The sequence below is a fragment of the Adiantum capillus-veneris genome, chromosome 1 (genome assembly GCF_014529385.1).
Source record: "Adiantum capillus-veneris isolate H3 chromosome 1, ASM1452938v2, whole genome shotgun sequence".
Taxonomy (NCBI): domain Eukaryota; kingdom Viridiplantae; phylum Streptophyta; class Polypodiopsida; order Polypodiales; family Pteridaceae; genus Adiantum; species Adiantum capillus-veneris.
The window spans coordinates 2,587,383-2,605,756 of NC_140931.1; the positions used below are offsets into that span (position 1 = coordinate 2,587,383).

Genomic DNA, 18,374 nt, shown 5'->3' on the forward strand with positions numbered 1-18,374 from the left:
AGAACAAAAGGAACCTTGAGCACAGTTCGGAGCACTCATCTTGAGCAAAGTTCAAACATTCATTCCGCTGCACCTTACATTGGTATCAGAGCTTTGGCAGTGTTCTGTATCACTCAAGGAAAGAACCACAAGAACCACAAAAAAAAAATTTGCTTGTTGAGGTCGCACGAACCCAAGTTCGCTTGGGCGTGTCGATTCCTATTCGTGTCTTTGAAGAGTGACAGGAAACCCAAGAAAGAAGGGCTTGTCCAGGCTCCCCTTGTGCCTCTTTTCACTCATTGAGAGCGGATCGTGCACTTAGCGGCCGGCCAATCGACGTGAGGTGGGAAAAAGCAACCTTGGTGTGAGCGCAAGGCCGCCAAGGGGTGTGCCCACGAAAAAGAGCAGAACTCGGGTGAAGAGAAGATCCTTCTCAAACACAGATTGCAAGCAAAAGAAGACCCTCAAGAACCTCAAGATCCGCAAGACCCTCAAGAACCCCAAGAACCAAGACTCCCAAGAATCCAAGTTCCTCGTGAACTTAAGAACCCAAGACCGCAAGAACCCACACGAACCCACAAGAACCCACGACTTCAGAATGGTCATCACTCGAAGCGGAATGGATACTTCGCTTAGAGGTGATGAGCATGAGAGAGGCGATGTTAGGTGCAGCGGAATGAATGTTGTATTTTCTCAAGATTAGTGATCTTTATTGCTCAAGGTTCCTTTTAGTTCTTCAGGGAAAGAGAGAGCTTTCCGTCTTGTAGAGTGCTGTGGTCACGAACAAAGTGAGTGGATTGTGCGTGCAAGTGAATGAGACTGAGAGAAGGAGAGAGAAGAGATACGACACAGAGAGGTTGTAAAACCCTCCTCCGAAGGCCCCACTCTCGTCGACGAGAGTGGTCTATTCTTTGATTGCACAAATGGGTACAATGCAAATGCAATGGACTGATGCAATGGGACTATGCCGATGACGACGACGGTGATGACGACGGCGACTTGGGCTAAAATCTGGGATCTTCTAGATGCTGAATTTCTGGGATTGTTTCAAGGCTGAAAATGAACTGTTTTGCTGTTGCTTTCATGGCTGAAAATGAGGGCTTTGCCAGGGTCTTTTCTGAAGGTGAAATCGCTGATGTTCTTGCTCCATAAAGCTGCGTTTTAGGCTGATTGTACTTGCTGGAAAAAACGCTAGAAAAACGCTGCCAAGGCTGAGTTTGCTAGCGTTAGTGCTAGGCTGAAAACGCTGGGAAGAGCAGCAATGTCTGGCGTTAGTAAAAACGCCCAGGCTGAGGTTGGGAGTCGTGGGAAAAACGCCAAGATGGGAGTGATGATGGCGATGACTGCTTGGGAGGAATGCTTGGAATCTTGTGTTGCCGCGGTAACTGCAAGAGGAAACGCCGGCGGAGGTCTTTATCCAAAACGCTAGGCTCTGGGGGGGTATTGCTGAGAAGTGACCTGTTGAGCGGGAAGCTCTTGCTGCCTCTTCTGCCAGAAAGTGCTAACTTGGGTTTGCTTATATATTAACTTAGCAAAATTGCCCTACCTACTTTTGTTGGAAAGTCGCTTAAAAACAATAAGTGAAAATACCAAAAATAGGGAAAATAGGCTAAATGCACTGGAAAATTCCCCTAACTGATGCTAATGGATTCTGATGGGAATTCCAATGATCATGCTGTGTGCAACCGGAGGATATGCATCTATGCTAAGTGACTGGGCATGCACGGTCTACGAATAGACTCACAAAAGTGTTAGATCACTGCTAATCTAAACTGACTTGACTAACGGGAACCCTGTTATGGTGTAGCTTGTCCACGGACACATAGGGTTGGGATGTGTCACGTGACAGGCAAAGAAGAATTTTCCCCACCAGGAGTTTTTTCCGACCCTCCCCCTTCCCCATCTACGTCAAGGATTGCACTAACTCCTATGGAGGCTTTCGACAAGATGGTGATGGACATGAAGTTAGACCGCGAAGCACGAAAAGCAGAAAGCGAAGCAGACAGAAAGGCCTACAAAGAAGAAATGGCAACCATAGAGCGTCAGTACGACTTGGAAGAAAAAGAGAGTCAAGCCAAATTTGATTGCGAGAACCAAGCAAGAAAAGACCAACACATGAAAGAGTTCTTGCGAATCTTTTCTCAAGTACAAGCACAGATGCAAGAGATTCAAGAGACGGAGACTCTCTCAGTCTCTTCTTCTCCCAAGCATGACACACAGAATTTGCATGATGATTTGAATAACAATGATTTACATGATGATTTGAATGATAATGATGAGCATGATGATTTGAATGATAATGATGAGCATGATGATTTGGATGACACTGACAAGCATGATGATTGCATGATCAAGATGTGATTTCTCACAAGCATGATGATTTGCATGAAGATGACTTCACTGTTCACAAGGAGGATGATGTGTTAGTACATATTTTTTCTAGCGAAGCTAACCTCGTTGCAGATTCGATCAATCACGAAGAATCGATCTTGACTTTCAAGTCGAGGTCTACAGAACCCCCACAGGAAGATTCTATAGATTCCGAAGAACCGATCTTCCCTCTCGAGCCTAGGTCCAAAGAACCATTACAGGAAGTATTATGTGTTCGCATGATTCATACGCACGCATTGTTCGAGTGTTTCATTCGTGATCGTTTCTTGTATTTTAGTCAGCGTCTTTATGTGATCCCTTTTCCTAGGCATGACATACTGTACGTTGAGCACGATTCACTCATGAATGAGCACGGATGTACGCGGGTTTCTCATGAAAAGCTGAAATGTTTGCATTCAACAAAGTCACATTCCATCTCTCCCCCTTGGCATGACACAGTCGTTGAAAGAGCACAAGAAAGTATCCAAGCGTGGGCATTTCCATTGTGTTTTGCCACAGTTGATTGATTTAGATCAGCATGACAAGATTCGATCTCATTGTTTGCGTGTGTGTGGTGAACGGCTTAGCACTCCGGCGTCTCTTTGTTCATCTACATCGCATGCACAGTCTTTGAGAAAGACAAGATTTTTTCCACTCACTTTACATGGAATAGGTATGTTCATATTTTTGTGTTGGAAGTGGTTTCAGGAATTTTCAGCCATGGAGATTCTTGAAGAAGAAAGAAGCATGACTCTCGACGAAGTTGAAGCATTGAAGGAGCCTCAGAAGACTTTGTCGCTTTCGGCGCGGCCCAAAGAAGCAAGCGTTGCAGACCTTTATGAAGTTCAAGTACCGCACGACCCACACATCCGAGTGGGCCGGTGAAGAGTCCCTTCCACATTCCGCATGCTATTGGCGATCCCCCTCGACGCCATACAGTTTGGTACCAGTACCTCACTTTGAAAAGGAGGGGATGTCACGTGACACATCCAACCCTATGTGTCCGTGGACAAGCTACAGCACGACAAGGGCCAAGTCAATCTAGAATAGGAAGTGATCTAGCACTTTTGTGAGTCTGTTGGCAGACCGTGCATATCCAGACACTTAGATTAGATGCATATCCTCTAGTTGCACACAGCATGACCATCAGATTCCAGTCAGATCCCATCACTAGCATTTTTACAGTGCATAGACCTATTTTCCCTATTTTTGACATTTTTCACTTATTATTTTTAAGTGACTTTTGTTGGAAAGTAGGTAGGGCAATTTCGCTAAGTTTGTATATAAGCAAACCAAAGTTAGCACTTTCTAGCAGAAGAAGCAGCAGGAGCACTCGCTCAACAGGCAACTTCTCAGTAGAACCCCAAGCCCTAGAGTTTTTGCTCCACAGCAACCACCTAGCGTTTTTGGACCCGATCAACCAGCGTTTTTGCTCTTGCAGATCCCTGGCAACAGAAGACTCAACAAGAAGCTTGCATTTGTAGGACATCCGACGATAGCAGAACCATTTTCAGCCCTAGCGTTTTTTATTTGCAAATCAGCCCCAGCATTTTGCAGATTTACCGCGACGGAACATCAAGAACCACCAGTGTTTCCAGATTTCAGCCTTTAGACACTGCAGATCAAGTCCCGAACCTCGCAGATCTCACCTTCCCGCAGCAGTTCCTCGCCGCACGATCAGTTTTCGCAAGGTTTACAGTTTCAGCCCAGAAAACGCAGATTTCAGCATCTACGTTTTCAGCACGTCGTCATTGCATCGTCGCCATCGACATAGAGTCAGAATTCAGCAAGTAGAAGATTTGCAGATTTCAGCCCTTAGCGTTTTCAAATTTCAGCCCGTCTCGTCGTCGTCCTCATCATCGTCGACATCGTCGGTGAGTCCAAGCATTGTAGAGATTTGTGCAATCATAAGTAGACCGCTCTCGCCATAGAGAGTGGGGCCTTCGGAGGAGGGTTTTACAACGTCTCTGGTGTCGTATTCTCTTCTCTATCTCTCAGTCTCATACACTTGCACGCACAGTGTCCATTCACTTTGTTTGTGATCATTGCACTCTCTCATTAAGAACGGAAGGCTCTCCCTTCCATAAGAACAAAAGGAACCTTGAGCACAGTTTGGAGCACTCATCTTGAGCAAAGTTCAAACATTCATTCCGCTCCACCTTACATGTTCAGTCTGTTCTTTTCTATTCGTGGTGCCCATCTTGTGACAACTAGCTATTGTTCTTACGGTCTTCCGTTGGCCAAAGGATAACCCCTAGGCTTGCTTATATATGAAAATATCAGTAGGTCAAGCAAAGTCTAGAATCCCGCGACTTCACTATAAGGAGGCTTATTTATTAATAAATGACTTTAGTGACTGTTCATATGCCTATATGCTCAAGTGACTTTATAATTGTATTGTGCAAGTGATAATATGCAACCTACTGATCCGCCTAACCCTGCATATCTTTCTAGAGGCTCACAGAATTGCCAAGCTATATCCCTAACTAAGACTGGTGTTGAGTTGTAGCAGTAGCTTTTCCACATGGCTCAAGTGCCAATGCACACATGACATCTCCGTTAAAAGTGAGACATAGTTGCCGAAGTTTCTATAGATGCTTTTTTTGTACTTCTGATGTTGAATGCTTCTAATGCTTGTAGATGCATAAACTGATGAAAACTCCTCCAAACTTATGGATATTGCCGATATAGGTACTGTTGCGATGTAAACACCGACCATATGAGTTACTAGACAATCTTAGTACTGTCCGCAGAATATCAACTTTGATATTGACTCTGTCTTGCAAGTAAGTACTACCACCCAAATAGTCTTGTCGTGAAAACATTGCGCATGAAGATGAAAGGTAAGGATGCTCACACGTATTTCCAATGGTTCCACATCGACAGAAGTGGATGCGCGCTACATATGAATGCAAATGCAGAAGAGGTTAGAAATCCTTTCTCCAACTCCTTTCATAGCCTCAATGCATCCTCAATGCATAAAAGCACTCATGATCATAGTCACAATTGAAAGTTCATAAGCCCAGCATGAAACAGAATTGTTGCATAAGAAACAGATCATCTGATTGAAAGTTCATAAGCCCACCATGAGACAGAATTGTTGCTTAAAGAAACACATTCCATCTTATCGAAATGGTTTAATGAGAAGTAAGGCGAACCTTAAAGAAAGCATGCTTTGCATGAAGGTGGTGGAATTTCTTCCATGCTTCCACATTATGATCAAGAGAAACAACTGGCAGATTGCCGAGCACATCGTCTGAGCCCTACAAAAATGATAGCTCGCTCGCTCGCTCTCTCTCTCTCTCTCTCTCTCTCTCTCTCGTGCAGATACCTTAGGCCGAGACTGAACTTCATCGCGTAAGTCCTCCCACTTGAAATCTTGGGAAAAATAATGCATTGCTGTAGAAGGCCGCTCTGCGAATCCTTCAGCCATTACGCGATTCGAAGCTTGGGCAGCGTTCGGGATGTATTTTTGGTTTGCCATAGAGTTCATGAAGTGGCATTGAATTATTGGTAGTTTATAATTAGAGGAAGACTTTTTGGCTTGTTTCGTCCATAGGACTCTCTCCCTCTCTCTCTCTCTCTCTCTCTGTCACGCGGCTTCTGTTTTGCAGCTCCCACGATGTGCGTACGTGGATTGTGGGTCGACATCAACTATGCGTGTGTGAATTGTGGCCATCGGGAATAGGTCAGGTTTCATTTGAGGTATGCTAGGCACGGCCTTTCCAATTTAGGTGTTTGAGCCAGATGCTTCTCCGTCAGATTCTACCCTTCTTAGACTTAGCGGCTTCACAACATGCAAGAGGCATAAAGTTTTTCTTCGGTACGTTGGCTTTTGTCGTGATCCAAAGCGAGAATTTAGAGCCGAAATCTAACGCGACACGTGGAGAGTTGTTGGTTTGCAAACGGTGCAGCTGATAGTGATCAGGCAACTGTAAGTTACTCTCTTCTTCTATTGTCTGGCTTCCAGTAACTTCCATAATTGTTGTGGTGTACATAGTAAGTTTTTTTGAGAAATCTCTCAGCTGACTTTCGTCAACAACCGTAAAGATGAATACACAAAGTTTATGAGACACATTGAAAATGGAGAAGTCGTTATGTGTGTTGCACGTAATATGGGTGCCTTCATGGGTAGAACTGATGCTTTATCTATGATGGACTTCACTATTTTGGTTCCTATCAAGAGTGCTCGTCTTCGTCATGAGATGTACAAATCCATCTTTTTTTTATTTGTACATTGTCTGCCTGGCTTTCCTGCTTGAACATTCTCGTGATTGCGTTACGCACACGGCTGACTCTTTGTTGTGGATTTTTACTCTATCCTCGAACACTGTTCTGACATTCAGCGTCTTTTATTGTTTTTATATCTGCCAACTGACTCTCACATAAACACTCATTGTGGCTCTCATAGAGATTCTTGTGCAACTCGTTTTTCCTCCTAACCATTTAGAAACTCTACCTTCTCAATCTGTCACCGTACAAGCTAATATTAGATGTTCATGATTAGCAGTCAAAAAAACCATATCTAAATATATTACCAAACTTAATGTGACCTAGACAGGTATTTGTAAAAAACATTAGTTGTCCCTTTTGCATGTTGTTTGTCCCATCTTCTTAGCGCGCTATTGTGACTCTCTCTCTCTCTCTCTCTCTCTCTCTCTCTCTCTCTCTCTCTCTCTCTCTCTCTCTCTCTCTCTCTCTCTCTCTCTCTCTCTCTTTGAGTCTTGTATATAAACTATTGTGTCGGTGTCGGCTACATTCACAACACCTTTTTTCTAATGTGCAAGGGCATAGTTGGAAGCCCCCACATTTTAAACAATCGCTATACCAATATGTTCTCGCCAGTGACGGTAAAAAAACGCAAAATAAATTGGGCATCTCCTCGTCTTGCTTAAACTCAAAGCATTGCAGCATTGAAAGTCATGGATACGAAGACTATGTTAAGAAAAGAAGAACTCCTTGAACTCGCCATTGCCACAAGCTTCCTGGAACAAAATATGACAAACAAGAATGTATTCCTGATATTAGAGAAGATATTGGAGTCAACATGCAGCAATAATGATCTAATTGACCGTTTGGTTGAGCATATGCAAAAACAATCATTGACAACGCAAACATTGAGCAACATAGTTCGATCGTTCTTCGGAAATGTGCTCATGATGGTGAGCAATTGCACCAAGAGATCACTAGTTTGCTCATGACATCCCAAAGTTCTCTCGCCCTAATTCTTCACATCATTGACAATTTCTGTGCCATATTCCACAAACAGATACAGGTTAAAATTTTGGCAAACAGTAAAAAAAAAGAAAGAACTTTGACAGTCGGCTTGTGCGATGATGTGCATTGCAAAGTTAACATTATTATCATTGATGTGCAAGGTGATTTATATGTATATCCTAAGCAAATATAATCCAAGAAGAGATGTATTACACTATGGACCAAGCAAGAGACTATACTACTACAAGAGATCATTGAAAAAAACTCCAGTAAACATTATGGCCACATAGCACAGGAATATATAAACCATCACCACATAGCACGAACACGATGGTGTTCTATCAAAAGTTAAGCGCATGCTGAAGACAACCGCGTCAACAATCCCAAATCTTATGACAACCCAGAAACGTCGACTCGTGCAAATCATTAAGCGTAGGGTACATTATGTCCCATTTGCGCATTCCTTGAATGTGTTTCAGATACTCCAAAAAATGCGTGCGATTCATGTTGAAGATTATTATTCCGATGTCAACTTTCGTGTACAGAAACAAAAGGCTCCAAGAAATTGGTATGCAATACTATCAACCATGTAAGAGACGATTGAGAAAGCAAAATCTAACCTACAAATCACTCGTAGCCATTGGCCTAAACCAAAATTTAGAAATTGTTGCTTGATTGAACAAAATTGAAGAACTCTTGGTATCCGCACGGTTTGCCTTTGCCAAAATTCATGAATTGACTTACGATGGTCAAATTGATTTTCAAGGAACCATTGTATACGTGCTCGCACATGTGACACACACTTGAAAAATCCTCCCACATTTCCTCGAGAATGAGAGCTCAATTTTAGTTGGCATTAAGCGAAAGCTGGAATATGATCATTGCTAATTGACAAGATTAGTTCAACCACTGCTCATTGTGAAAGCAATAAATGATCTTATAAACAGTACTTTATACGCAAGAGAGAACATACGTATGAAGGAGACCTGGTTAGCCCATATATGCACATACAAAATCAAAAAGAACAACATATGCATGTGACACACGTGCATCCAAATGAAACTATTATAGACAATGAATTAGACACTCACTTCCTGCTCCACGGTATTGAAAACACTCTGCACTTGTTGATCACAATGACAAAGTAAGATATGTTGCACCATGTGAAGGAAATCATCCACTCGGTTTGCTTAGAGATGAATATTGTGAGTAATTAAGTTTCCCTACGCTATTCTTTGGGGAACCACAAAAATATCATGAAGAAAGTCAAAAGAATTATCAAAAAGCCGCGAAATGGGAATTACTTAACAAAGACAGACAATTTTCTTTGAGTATTGAAAACTTTGTTTTTTAAAGTAGAAAAGATAATGACTCAAAGAATAATCTCGTCAATTTGGGTATGGTTGTGCAAAGGAAAACTGCAATTTGAGAACTTACGAGTGAAAGATGTCTTGAATGACATGAACATTGAAAACCTTCTAAATTCAAGAATCGGTTGTAGAGATTTTGAGGGATTGCGTACATCTCCAGACTATAAAGAGAAACTAAAAAAGAATATCTTTGCAATGATCCTCCAACTCGGTCCACCAACATTCTTTGTCACGTTCTTGATAGGCGAGCGTCATCGGAGTGCTCTTCTAGAAAGATTAGCTTGAAAGTGCGGCGGGAAGCGTGTGCGAGTGCAAGTGCGAGAGCAGAGAGAGAGAGAGAGAGAGAGAGAGAGAGAGAGAGAGAGAGAGAGAGAGAGAGAGACCTGCTTTGGGTGGAGCGCACAGCAACGTTATCCTGTTGCAGCTCCTTATTCTGTTGTATTAAAGAATAAGTGTATATATGGTTAAGTTAGTAGATGGGTTAGTAGTAAGTGGGATGTCTGGCCAGTTGGCCTGAATCCCAACAAACTCCCACTTGAAGGCCAACGCAGCCCAAGTGACCTGGTATGTACAACCATGAAGCAATCTACTGGCTTCAACCTATACCCATCAACTCACTACAATGTGTAAAACGCTCCAAAGCTAAGCCTTTCGTCAAAGCATCTGTTGGGTTGTTGTCAGTGTGTACCTTGACCAAATCAATGAGCTTTTTGGCCAAGAAATCTCTCACGAGATGATACCTGACTTCAATGTGTTTCGATTTGGAGTGAAACACGGGATTCCTTGCCAATGCAAGAGCACTCTAACTATCACAATATATTACTAGAGTCTCATCAATGTCAAGATTTTTGACCAAGCGAGATAACCATACAGCCTCTTTACTTGCATCCGACAATGCAACATACTCTGCTTCCGTAGTGGAAGACGACGTACAATCTTGAAGACATGACCTCCAAGATACTACTGCTCCAGCAAATATGAAGACATAGCCAGATGTCGATCTTCTATTGTCAACACAACCCGCATAGTCTGCATCCGCATAACTCACGATGCATGCAACAGCTCCCGACCGTACCTTTGAGGTACCTAAGAATGTGCTTCACTGCTTCCCAATGCTTGCTGCCAGGATTTGCCATATATCGGCTCACCACTCCCACTGCAAAAGCAATGTCTGGTCTTGTGGCCACCATAGCATACATGAGACTGCCCACTACCGAAGAATATGGTACCTTAGCCATTTCAGCTCGTTTAGCATCACATTTGGGTGCATCTTCCTTGCTGAGTTTCAAGAATGCCTGCATTGGGGTACTCAATGCTTTCCCCCCCTGCATATTGAAACGCTGCAAAACTTTCTCAATGTATGTTTCCTGAGATAACTCAAGAATACGACGTTTGCGATCTCTTTCGATTCGCATGCCAAGAAAGTGTGTAGCATCCCCCAAATCTTTCATTGCAAAATTATTGCTAAGTGTTTTCTTCAAGTTGGCAATTTCCGCAATGGATTTCCCAGCTATAAGCATGTCATCAACATACAAAACTAGAATGATCATCGAGCCATCATCTAGCTTTCTTGTGTACAAGCAGTGATCCTCTTCGCTCCTTTTATATCCTTGAGACCTCATACATGCATCAAATTTATGATACCACTGTGTTGAACCCTGCTTTAAGCCATAAAGTGCCTTTTTGAGCTTACATACTAGCTCCGCACGAGATGCGTTCTCCTGAACAAACCCTTCAGGCTGTTGCATGTAAACATCCTCATCGAGATCCCCGTGAAGGAATGTTGTCTTCACATCCATTTGGACAAGTTCCATGTCCTCAATCGCTACAAGACCAAGTACGGTTCTAAGCGTTGTCATCTTGACCACAGGCGAGAAGATTTCATCAAAATCGACTCCCTTTTGTTGTTTGAACCCTTTGGCTACAAGTCTAGCCTTGTACTTTGGATTTGGATCACCTGAGGTAAATTTCTTCTTGTAAACCCATTTGCAAGGTAAAGCTTTCGCATCATTTGGTAATTCTACCAAGTCCCAAGTGTCATTAGCCAGAATCGAGTTATACTTAGATTGCATAGCCTACTCCCACTTCACCACATCACCCGCCATCATGGATTCTTGGTAGCAGCTTGGCTCACCGCAATCGGTCAACATGATGTAATCAAGACCTGGCTCAAAACGTGCAGGTGGATGAAAGACTCTAGTAGACCGTCTCACTCCTTGAACATTGCTATCCGCTCCCTCTGGAGCATTGGTAGTGGAAGGTACATCACTAGCCCGCTGAGTTGATTTCACTGTCTCTGAGACAACATCCTCAAAAGTGACTCTCCTACTCTCTATTTCCTTGAGGGAGGTTGTTTATCCATCTTCAACTCATTGAAGATCACATCTGAACTACAGATGACTCGACGAGATTCCGGGTGCCAGAGACGATATCCCATCTCTCCATCTGCACCATATCCAATGAAAATACATTTGTGTGACTTTGGCTCTAACTTATGTCGAATTTGTTTAGGCACGTGAGCATAAGCTTCACAACCAAAAACACATAGATGGTCATAGTGGAGCTTACGTTTAGACCACAACTCTTCTGGAATCTCATAATTCAATGGCGTACTAGGCGAACGATTTATAATGTGCACTGGAGTCAAGACAGCTTCTGCCCAAAAGCTTGTGTGAGATTTGCCCTAGAAAGCATGGTTGTGACTCTTTCCTAAATCGTACGATTCATGCGCTCAACAACTCCATTCTGAGCTGGTGTGTATGGTGCAGTAAACTGCCTTTTAATCCCCCTTTTAGCACAGAAATTGTCAAACTCCTTGGAGACATACTCTCCACCGTTGTCAGTCCGCAACCTCTTGAGTTTCTTGCCAGACTGATTCTCAACGAGTGCTAAAAAATTTTGGAACACGGGAAGAACTTGATCCTTATGTTTCAAAGGATATGCCCACACCTTTCGAGTAGAGTCATCTATGAATGTCACAAAATAGCTGGCCCCCCCTAGAGGTTTGGATGACATAGGACCACAAACATCACTATGCACTAAATCTAGAGGTTCAGCTTGCTTTTGACCCAATGGTAAGTGCACGGACTTAGTCTGTTTGCCATAGATACAGTGCTCACAAACAAGAAAGTCAACATAAGACAAGACAGGTAAGTAGCCAAAACGAGTTAGAGTTCTCATTCCTTTTTGGCTAATATGACCTAGCCGGCAATGCCACAACTCAGTAGACGGTAGCTCGACTATAGAAATGTAATCATGACCAACATCTAACACATGCATGGAATACAAGGTACCATGCTTCTGACCTCTGAGTACAACAAGATTACCTTTGCGTACTATCCACGAACCATTGCCAAATGTGGTGTTGTAGCCCAAATCATCAAGCTGACCAATAGAAATCAAGCTTTTAGTCAACTTGGGCACAAGTCTGACATTACATAAAGTAAAGTGTGTCATTCCTTAAATGCAATTTGACGTTTCCAACACCCTCAATGTCTAGTTCATAAGCATCAGTAAGTCTCACTTCGCCACAAGAGTGAGAATAAGTAGAGAACCACTCTCTATGTGGGGAAACTCGCACCAGAATCTACTATCCAATTTTGTGCATACTGCACGTCTTCTGTAACAAGAGCCTCGACAGGTAGATCTGCTGTAAAGACCAATACGTCAGAGGTAAGTGGCATAACAACCGCTGGAAGAGCCTCTACAATAGGAGCATTTAAAGACTCTAGCACATTGATCTCCTCTAACTTTGCTTTGCCCTTGTTTGAATCATCAAAGTTATAAGTTTCACCGGATTGTTTATCCTTCTTGCTTTGCTTCCATTTCCTGCAAATCCTTCTTCACATGCCCTTTTTTATGGCAGTGATAGCACTCAAATTACGCATAGAATCCCGAGACTTACTGCGTGAGCCGCCACGTTCCTTGCTTTTGGCACGACTTTGAGTGCGACCCCTCTGTCTATCACTAGCAACATACGCATCACCATCCTTCTTGCCTTCGAGAGACTTCCTGCGAATCTCCTTGGTAAACAGACTCCCAAGGACGTCATTGTACACTAGACCAGTACCAAGTGCTGAGTTGCTAATCGCAGTACATAACGTATCCCAAGACGAGGCTAAACTGCATAGCAAGAAGATACATTTGATTTCCTCATCGAAGACCAAACCCTGAGTGGTCAACTGAGTGAAAATGATATTGAACTCATTAATGTGAGTAGAAATAGTGCCCTCTTCCTTCATACGAAGGTCAAACAGCTTCTTCATCAAGAAAACGTTATTAGTGGCACTTTTGTTCTCCTAACTGGAACACAACCTATCCCATACATCTCTAGCAGTTCTTTCATCAACTATAGTAAAGTACACAGATTCGGCCAAATGCAAACGGAGGGTAGATTTGGCCTTAGCATCAAGTTTCTCCCACTCAACATCTGTATACTCGCCCTCTGGGCGCTCCATGATAGGATCTAGCAAGCCTTTTTATATAAGAACATCTTGAAACTGCTCTTTCCAGATAGCAAAATTCATCCCATCAAATTTTTGGATATTGTAAATATCCTTTTCACCACTAGATGACATGGCTGCAAGCTAAAGATAATATGGCAATAAACACTGGTAATTCTGGGAAAAATTGGATAGAGTTTTCCCAGAAAAACTGATAGAATCTCAATCCAAAACTGTCACAAGAGATCAGTAACGCATAAAAAGTAATGCTCTCAGAGCATAAGACAGGCGCATCAACCACTAACTGTGCATAAAAAGTCAAAAGTTGACCCAAGACTTCCAACACGGCGTCAAATGCACCTAGCCCTCTCTATACATGTCCTATGGTGAGGCCACGAAAAAGGCGTACTCCAGCAACCTGTATCACCGAAAGGTTCTCAACATTCGAGAATCCCCTAGCTCAAGAAAACCTCACGCTATCGAACCTCACGAAAGGTTATGCAGACAAGAAACCAGCTCAGTCTCAGAAAGGGCCTCCAAACCAAGTTGCAAAAATGGTCGGGACTACCAGAAACAAGACAAATCGGCTCCACAAAAGGTACATATGGTAGTTTCCGCAACTCAACATACATCCACTGTCAACAATACTGCAGGGTGCAGTATACGCGCTCAAACAGGTGCCAAACAAAATATGCAAGCAGTAAACAAATCCCTGCGAGGAGTAAAACCGCTCTCAAAAGAGCTCAAACACTATCAAAAGTGCCAAAACAATGCATATCCGCATCAAATACTCCCACTGAAATTTGTGTTGATGCAAAACACTGCAACCTGTAAGAAACCTGGATATCCTGTATGTATGCAAGAACCTGTGAGGAGATGGATGCCTGAAAAACCCGAGACAATGTCGATGCCTAAAAGTGCTCCTAATCAGCCCATAAACATCGTCTCAATAGCATATAATAGCCATAAAACGGCTATATACCATCCCAAAATAGTCTCTGAACAACCTGCACCTGTGCCTTGTACCTGTACCTGTAGCGAAAGTGGAGTTTAAAAATACAACTCCTGAAGCGTAGCTCGGATGAAGCTTTTGACTGCATGAATAGCTTCGAAAGGGGGTAAAAATACAGGACGTCTGCGAGAAACGCTCTCGGAACACTGAATTTGCCGATGCCAAAATCGAAAACCTGTTTTCACTTTTGAAAGTGTGCACGCGCGGACGCGAAGACGACAAGCACAAACACTGCTCTGATACTAGTTGAAGGTGACGTGGGAAGCGTGTGCGAGTGCAAGTGCAAGAGCAGAGAGAGAGAGAGAGAGAGAGAGAGAGAGAGAGAGAGAGAGAGAGAGAGAGAGAGAGAGAGAGAGAGCTGCTTTGGGTGGAGTGCACAACAACGTTATCCTGTTGTTGCAGCTCCTTATTCTGTTGTATTAAAGAATAAGTGTATATATGGTTAAGTTAGTAGATGGGTTAGTAGTAAGTGGGATGTCCGGCCAATTGGCATCAATCCCAACATAGCCAATATCACGAGCACTAAAAAAGACCCAAACGAGTCAAAAAACGCTTACATTAGATGATTGTTACAATCGGATCCAATAACAATTGCACGATATTATTTACATAGATTCCAAAGTTTAAAAACTTTGCTTCGAAAGGACTATGCATTGCTCGGTAAGATTAAAGACTATTTCTTTGTCACAGACTTCTAGAGCCGTGGCAGTCAACACGACCATGGTTTACTTTGGATTGAGGATGCACCACACATGTATCTTGCAGAGGAGCACAAGCTTGTCAAGTTTGTAGATAGATGCATAAGCACATACCATAGCATGTTGGAATCTGATGTTCAACTTATTCAAAATCATGCACATCGTAAGACTTGTTTCAAAGGAAAGCACGATTGCCGATTTGGGTTCCCGAGATACCCAATGCTAGAAACTTTGTTGCTCATACCATTGCATGAAAATAGTCACTATCAAAATGTTGTTGAAAAAAATGGCGAAAGGGAAAGAGTCGTTGAATTCATTGCAACATAATGCAGATTTTAGCTGTGATGATTGGTTACAATCTATATGTTTAGCATTCGATGAATATGTTGAAACCATATGGTCAAGCATAGATTCACCCACTGCATTCATAAAAACAAAGATAAATTATATTTTCACTAATAATTTTAACCCCTTGATAGCGATGTTACGGAATGCAAACATAGACATTCAACTCATTCTAGATGCATATGGAGCAACAACCTACTGTACCTCCTATATAACGAGAATGGATAACACAATGATCAAAGCAATAAATAAAGAGATGGACGTATGTGCAAGAACCAATTCTTTCACTATTGATAGAATGAAGCGTATTGAAAACACGATTCTAAACTTCCAACAATTGAGCACACAACAAGTGTGTATATTGCATTGTCGTTGCCTCTTTTTAGCTCGACAAGGGATTTTGTGTTCGTCAACACAAAATTGCATTGTCGTTGCCTCTTTTTTAGCTCGACAAGGGATTTTGTGTTCGTCAACACAAACACTTCGGAAGAACGTACCTTGCTTCTAAAAAGGAAGGCTTTCTTACAAACCCTAGACTCGGAAACTACTGAAATGTTCTTTGAAAATGTCACTAACCGATAGAAAAAACGTCCCTATAACTTACACGAATTATGTCTAGTAGAATTTGCATATGAATATAAACAATGCGGGAAGATATTATGTGATGTTAGAACTCCTAAAATCATTTGATATGTGCGATTCAACAAGTGAAAGGATCTAAAAAACCACTACCGTGAGATGTGTCTTCTCTTCCTCCCTTGGCAAAATGACGAGAGTGAACACCAACAAAGCAATGAGTCATTAGCAAGGTGTATTTATATGTTTCAAGAATATCATTTCCAATAATGAGAAGAGATTTAACATGGACGTTAGCATTACATATATACCTGCACGAAATCAAGACACACCATCGATGTCGACAACAATATCACCCAATGGTACACACTCACAAGAAGTAGACATTGTCGATCTAAACCTTGCTTTCACCAAACAGTTTGAAAAAAGAGTACGATGCTAACACCTAAACATATATGATAGCCTGCAAAAATTGAATTGCCAACAATGTTTGTTATTCGAGGAGGTGATGTTGCACAAGAGAACTAAACCTCAAGAACACTAATCTATTCCTTACAGGAGATGCATGAACATGCAAAACTTTCTTGCTATTACTCTTGGTGTGCGGATTATTTCGTTGCTATAATTTCTCGAACGACTACCACAAAGACAAGCCAAGAGTACTTCTCTCAACATACACTGGGAAAGCGGCATTCAACAAAGGTGGCACCACTATTCACTTTGCTTTTCACCTTCCACTGATCTCTCAGACTATAAGCTCCTTGAGTGTTGAGAAATTAGAGGAACTGTCTTTGCTATATAGTGACTTGTTGCTCATAGTCATAGACCAAATTTCACTCGTAGGTCAAAATATCTTCGAACTAGTCGATGCACGTCTACGTGCAATAAAACGAACGCATGAGGCATCGTTCGATGGTATTGACATAATACTCTGTGGCGATCTTTGTCAAGCCAGCCCTGTTTGTGAGATAGATGGAATTTTGCGAGGAAGAAAGATATACTTGAACTTCTAAAACGATCGTGTTGGCATTTGCATGTATGAAGCTTCAAACTAACGTTGGTGATGCGACAAAACAACCGAGAGTACATTGAAATTCTGAACCGCATTTGCGTGTGTGAGCATACCAAAGATGATGTCCAATTTCTCAACAAAAATTACTTCAGACCTCTTCCACAAAACTCTCAAATTTGTCACTTTTTGTTTGATAATAGACATAAAGACATTCATAATAAGGAAGTATTCAAAAAAATGGAAGGCACACAATTTCTTTTTTGGAAATCGATAAAAAATCACAAACGTGCAACAAACATTTGAAAGCTCCAAAGGATTCAAAAAGCTGTGGAGGGTTACATAGTATTCTCAAATTAAAGAAGAACGTCATGATAGACCTTTGTGCAAGAAACATTAATATTGCTGATGGACTTGTCAATGGAGCAGATGGTATCTACAAAGGGTACACAACAACTAGAAGGGAAACAATTTTGTGGCTCTAGTTCCACGACCACAAAGTTGGAGAACGAACGAGGTATGAAAACCGTGCTTTAGATACAAAATACCATGTCATAGAGATACACACCAATACGCCGTGTGACACGTGATTTTCAAGTTGAAAAAATGCCTTGAACATAATTACTAGAACACAATTTCCTATCCAACCAACGACCACATGTACTATTCATCGATCATAAGGATTGACATTTCACAGTCTGGCGTTTGATCGCGCTTTTGAATCATATGCGCTCCAACAACTTATGAGAGATGCAACAACAATTTATGGGTCAACATTGAATCACATCTAGATTAAAGAAGGCATACACGTCCATGGAATGCCTTATTTTTCTCGGAGTTTCCATAGTAGACGACCTTTGCTTTAATGTCGAATAACACCAGACTCCAATGTTCACTACACAAAAAGAAAACATCAAAACTATCAACGATGAGAAATAGTAAGATCCTAAATCCAACATAGGTTTGCATACCGACACAAAACTCACCTTTGATTGTATACAGTGACCAGAAAGTGCGCTAGATCCCAATTTACTATGTTGAACCAGCTCAACAACATAAAAAATGACACTCCATTGTTCTGAAGCTTATGCGATATAAGCGGATCTATTACATAGATTTTGTCTTGCACATTTGTGCTTGACATGAAAAAGTACTATCGTTTAGAATTGGTTACTGGATATATAGAGATAGGTCAGAACGAAAAACATACGGATCTTGAAATGGTCATATAAGTGTTGGAATTAGGGTTGCAGAGAAACACACACAGCTTGGAGAAGACGAAGGAAGCTCTAGGCACACAATAGAGAGTGTATTCCTTAGTGTGCAATGGAAAGATAGATAGCCCTAGAGTGATGG

The 18,374-nt window shown here is 42.0% G+C and overlaps 1 protein-coding gene across 7 annotated transcripts in view; it reads right to left on the reverse strand.

Annotated features, from left to right (window-relative positions):
- LOC147464213 (Methyltransferase family protein) overlaps positions 1 to 6,018 on the reverse strand; it is a 54,274-nt gene extending 48,256 nt beyond the window's left edge. The window contains exons 1-2 of one of the 7 annotated variants that reach the window (XM_086513679.1): positions 5,681 to 6,018; positions 5,508 to 5,612 (exon numbers count right to left, since the gene is read on the reverse strand). In XM_086513679.1, coding sequence (XP_086369805.1) covers positions 5,508 to 5,612; positions 5,681 to 5,842 — 267 coding nt within the window. In that variant the 5' untranslated portion in view covers positions 5,843 to 6,018. The remainder of the gene's footprint in view (positions 1 to 5,507; positions 5,613 to 5,680) is intronic. The other 6 variants (XM_086513676.1, XM_086513678.1, XM_086513682.1 and 3 more) reach the window with 6 other exon arrangements.
- Between the last annotated feature and the right edge of the window lie 12,356 nt (positions 6,019 to 18,374).